This window comes from Pyxicephalus adspersus, chromosome Z, assembly GCF_032062135.1.
Source record: "Pyxicephalus adspersus chromosome Z, UCB_Pads_2.0, whole genome shotgun sequence".
NCBI lineage: Eukaryota > Metazoa > Chordata > Amphibia > Anura > Pyxicephalidae > Pyxicephalus > Pyxicephalus adspersus.
The window spans coordinates 85470176-85475458 of record NC_092871.1 but is presented as its reverse complement, the minus strand read 5'-3'; the positions used below and the strand labels follow the sequence as shown (position 1 = coordinate 85475458).

The window sequence follows — 5283 nt, the reverse complement described above, 5'->3', positions numbered from 1 at the left end:
CTCCTCTTCTGCTGCCTTTCTTTGTAGTTCTCTTCATTGGCTTCCATTTCACTTTAGAATCAAAATCATCTCCTGTGCTTTGCCTTCAAATCCCTACACAGTTCTTGTCCCACCTACCTACCTGATTCACAAATCCCCCCATAGTTCTTGCCCCAGTTACCTTCTTGACCTGATATAAAAATACACCCCGCCCCCATTTCTGCTCTCTCCGCTCCTCCAATGACCTACTACTGACTTTCTCACTCATAACCTCACCACACGCACAGCTCCAAGACTTTTCTAGAGCTGCCCCGACTCTCTGGAATAGTCTTCCACGTCCTATTCTGCTTGCTCCTACTTTCTGCTCATTTAAAAGAGCCCTCAAAACCCAACGCTTCTACCTCACCTACCCGTCTTCTTCTGTCTCCTAAACCCTCACTACTCACCCACCATTCCATATCCTCCTCCTATTGTATGATACTTCCCCCACCTCCTAGATTGTAAGCTTTTCTGGGCAGGGTCCTCTCCTCCTGTGTCACTGTCTGTATCTGTCTGTCATTTGTAACCCATATTTATTGTACAGCGCTGTGTAATATCTTTGCACTATATAAAAACTGTTTATTAACAATACATAAACACACATAAAAGTTTTTGTATGAACGATTAAGCAGATCCAATCAGAATCTCCTAACTGCCCTCAGGTTAACCTATCCCCAACCTAGGACTGGAACAGCAGAATTTCATACATGTGTAATTTTTTTTTTTTTGTTTTGTTTTTTCTGACTTCTGATGACCAAACAAACTGGTCCGTCGAGCATAAATTTGGCAGCAGATATCCATGTGTGTACTAATGATATAAAAAAAATTTCCTTTTTCTCTCCCTTTTTTTTGTAAAGGTCTTTGTAAATATCGGAAGGCAGACATTCAAAATGTATAATAATTACCTTACCACAATGGTGGGATGCCTTTGGTCATCAAAAGCGTTTTCTATGGACCCCCATCCGCAAGGAATCAAGATGAATCCAGAAGTCTTTGAAATAGCCGGTGTGTTGGCCTATAAAAGAGCGTTCAACATTGTATACCATCCAGCATTGATGGCCTTCTCCTCCTCATTTCTAAAGCAGGTAGGAAACCCAAATGCATTGTGTATATGACGCGGTATCCTTTGTACAACCAGCTCATGAGTGATGTTTGTGTATATTGTATTTGATGAGATAAAGACATTCTAAAAGTGGGCAGCATGGTGGCTCAATGGTTAGCACTCTGGTCTTTGCAGCGCTGGGTCCTAGGTTTGAATCTCGGCCAGGACATTATTTGCATGGAGTTTGCAAATCATTAGATATACGTTGAGAGTAAGGGAATCTATAATCCAAATAACTGATTGGGAAGAAGGGATCAGTCATCAATTATAAGCAAGAAAACCCTGAAATAATTATTATTGTCCCATAGAGTAGGCCTATAAAGGACAATTTATGGCCGATCTTAGATCCCTGCTATGCATGCTAATATTAAAGTTGCGATTCCAAGTTTTATTCTGGACAGAACGGTTATGACGAGAGCCTGGCACTGGTTTATTGGAAGACCGTTTGGTTCTGTTAGGCTTTTCTCACAATAAATGCCCACCTTACCTCGTGATTGTAGCCTCACGCATGCTGCCAGTGTAAATACCTCATACTGATATATTGATGTTAAAGAGTTCACATGAGGACAGAAGATTCAACAATGGACTTGTTTTAAAAAAAAAATTTTCTTTTTTCCTATAGAAAATCTCCAAACAGGAAATGTATAACTTCAGACACTTTAAGGTAATTCTTCACAACTATCATCCTCTCATATTGAAAACTTTAATTAAATGGTTATGTTAAATCAGCTTTAAGACATTCTAAGTTTATTAAAAGTTTGTAAAATCTTTAGTTGGTTTTCTTTCTAAAGCTCCTACAGCCTGAGATGAAAAGCTTGCCATCTACATCTGATAGGAACATTGGTTGAAGTGGTTTCCTGCAGATGTCTGACACACAAACTCAGGACTACGGACCTGATTTATTAAAGCTTTCCAAGGCTGGATAGAATACACTTTCATCAGTGGAGCTGGGTGATACAGCAAACCTGGAATGTGGTCCAGGATTGAAAAACATTTGCTAGCAAAAAGAAATCCATTCCAGGTTTGCTGGATCACCCAGAGTTCACTGATGAAAGTGTATTTTCTCCAGCCTTCAAGAGCTTTAATAAATCAGGCCCATAGAATCAACCCTGCAGCCTAGTAACAAGGAGGTTAATAAAGACCGCTTCTGTGTACAGATTTCCTTAATGTTTTAGAAGACAGAATATTGCAGCCTAACTGATAAAACTGATACAGATAACACCAATATATGGGAGTCTTTTCACTCAAAAAAAGGATTTGTTTTTTTTATCTGCTCAGTCCTATGCTTAGCACAGCTTTGCCAGACCTCAGAGCTGAAGAGAGACTATAGAAGGCAGTGCCTGGGAGATGCATTTATTTATATAAAAAAAAAAAGAATATGCTCTTGGAGTTTTAAAATAATGTACATGTAATACAAATATGTTCTTATTAGTATACAGTATGGTCTAAAGACTTCCATTTTTATCTCTTGCAGGGGCATCTGTGGGATGAATACACACAATTCCTCTTAAATGAAGGTTTGACTGATTTAAATCTTTTTTTGCAGATTAGTTTAAATCCTGTGAAGACTAAACAGAATAACAGAACCACCCCCAACCCTTCAGTGTAATGTTTTTGGTTACAATCTGAGCTCATTGGAAGTGAATATGAAAGCAGAATATGATCATTTAATGCTGAACTCCAGGGAGATGTACAGAAACCAATGCAGCTGATGTGTTCTCCCTAGTGCCTTTTAGCTGGGCTCACCACCCGACACATTTCAGTAACCACCTGGCTGTGTTTGGATGGTTACTGAAGAGTTGCATCACAATACAGAGGCTGCCACTCACCTACAGCTTCTTCCCACCCGGCTTTAAAAACATTTCTAGGTTGAACACTGCATAGGTTCTATAGATTAATTTAAAGTGTTAGCTGTTTGCCTGGAGTTCAGCTTTAAAATCATTATGTTAATTATGTAAATAATATAAAAGTTATTATAACCCTTGTGTATGCTTCTGCAGGTGTATATAATGCTTCTTTACTGTATACATGTATAAAATATTGTACATAATGCACAATAAAACTTATGATGCTTTAAAATCAAAGTGTTTTCAGTATGGTAAAGGTGGAAGTATTATTGGAACAATAGAGGAATGGGGGGAGTTAATACTTAATGGTGCAGTGTTCTCCCCGGCCCCTTTTAGCTGGGTGTGCGCCCAGCACTTTTTAGCAATCACCCGGCTGTTTTTAGGTGGTTACTGATGAGTTCAGGAGCTGCCACCCGCCTATAACTTCTTACCACCCCACTTCAAAATATTTCTTGGTTGAACACTGTGGTGGTGCATGGGAGATGTCCGCTGTGATCTCTGACACAATGCTAGACCAAACAAATTCAAAGAATGCAATGCTACAAGAAATGATCAGAACTGGTGGATGACACGGGATTACCCAGGGGGTCTAAGTGTCCCCTTGTTTTCATCAGAGCATCCTGCAAGAGGTGATGGGCATGTAGCCCTAGTGGCCATTAGACTATTTTGTTGCACGGAGAACTCCAGGTTGCGGTCACCAGGTTCTCCCCACCAATGGCTTTGGTGTTGGGGCAGCCAGAGGTAAGGTACCAAGTTGGCTGCAATCTCTGCATGGCACTTAGGGGTCAGGAGCAGGCAGCTGGCAAGAGACAAAGTCCAGACAGTGTGTGACACTTGGGGAGACAGGGTCTCTGCGGGGCGCTATGTCTTGCACAGGAGTGGTGCGGGCCCTAAGAAGGGCCAAGGTGCAGAATCTAACCAGGTCCTCACCAGAACCTTTGATGGTGGGGATGTTGCGTTGCCAATTACTGCCAAGTTTCAGTACCTGGGCACACCAGGGTGGGTAGGAAGATACACTACCGAATCACTACGCAGAACAGTCAAGGAAGGCTGGGGTCGAGGCAGGCAGCAAGCAAGAGAGGTCAGGTCACATGCCAGGGATCCAGGAAACGGACACCAGTGACACAGGGGCCAGCGCAGACACAGGAGACACTGGAAGCAACAGGAGGCACAGGTGACACAGGAATATCCACAGACTGACAGGAATAATGTAACAGCACAAGGGAAAAGGCTGGGAAACACCAGACTGGGGCAATAAGTGGTAAACACAGGAGCTGGATAGGGGAAATACTGAATTAACTAACAGGTGTAGAGGAAATGTTCAGCAGAGCTAGGGGACTGGGCACTGGTAGATACACGTTGCACGAATGCTGAGTGCTAGGTCTAAACTAGCTAAATAGCCAGGGATGATTAGGGGGCTATTTCCGAATTGGCAAGTGGGATGGACAAAACCGATAAAACTCGAAAGAGCAGGCACGCCCAGGGTCAGAACTGCCTGCAAACACAGGAGAGTGGCATCTGTGCTTTAGCGAGGAAGAGGTAAGTGTGACACAGTGTGAGGTCTGCCAGCAAAGGAGAATCGAGGTGTAGACACTCCTAGGTCAGGGCATTTGGAAGATATGTGTCCCTGCAGAGAATAATCCCCTCAACTAATGGGAAAATCCCAAACTTGACAAAAGATAAGAGGAAATCTTTCTATGTGAACAACTAATTATTTTTAAACAGGATTTATATAGCACCAACATATTACACAGCAATGTACATTAAATAAGGGTTGCAAATGAAAAGCAGTGACACAAAAGAAGGAGAGGACCCTGCCCCAAAGAGCTTACAATCTAGGAGGTGGGGGAAGTTTCATACAATAGGAGGGGGATATGGAATGGTGGGAAGTAGTGAGGGTTTAGGAGACAGAAGAAGACGGGTAGGTGAGGTTGAAGCGTTGGGTTTTGAGCACTCCTTTAAATGAGCAGAAAGTAGGAGCAAGCCGAACAGGACGAGGAAGACCATTCCAGAGAGTGGGGGCAGCTATAGAGAAGTCTTGGAGCCTTGCGTGTGATGAGGTTATGAGTGAGGAGGTCATTAGTAGGTCATTGGAGGAGCACAGAGAGTGGCTAGGGGGAGATTTTTCTAGCAGGTAAGAAAAGTAAGCTGGACAAGAAGTGTGAGGGGATTTGAAGGCAAACACTGGATTGAATTTAATTCTAAGGTGAAATGGAAGAAAAGGAATGGTGGGAAGGCTGTGTATGGGGTTGGTAGGTGGGAAGGCTGTGTATGGGGTAGGTAGGTGGGAAGGCTGTGTATGGGGTAGGTAGGTGG

The 5283-nt window shown here is 42.7% G+C and overlaps 1 protein-coding gene across 1 annotated transcript in view; it reads left to right on the top strand.

The window, feature by feature from the left end:
* CENPI (centromere protein I) overlaps window positions 1-3204 on the top strand; it is an 18582-nt gene extending 15378 nt beyond the window's left edge. The window contains exons 19-21 of the mRNA XM_072430473.1: window positions 876-1103; window positions 1743-1784; window positions 2595-3204. Coding sequence (XP_072286574.1) covers window positions 876-1103; window positions 1743-1784; window positions 2595-2729 — 405 coding nt within the window. The 3' untranslated portion in view covers window positions 2730-3204. The remainder of the gene's footprint in view (window positions 1-875; window positions 1104-1742; window positions 1785-2594) is intronic.
* The last annotated feature ends 2079 nt before the right edge of the window (window positions 3205-5283 follow it).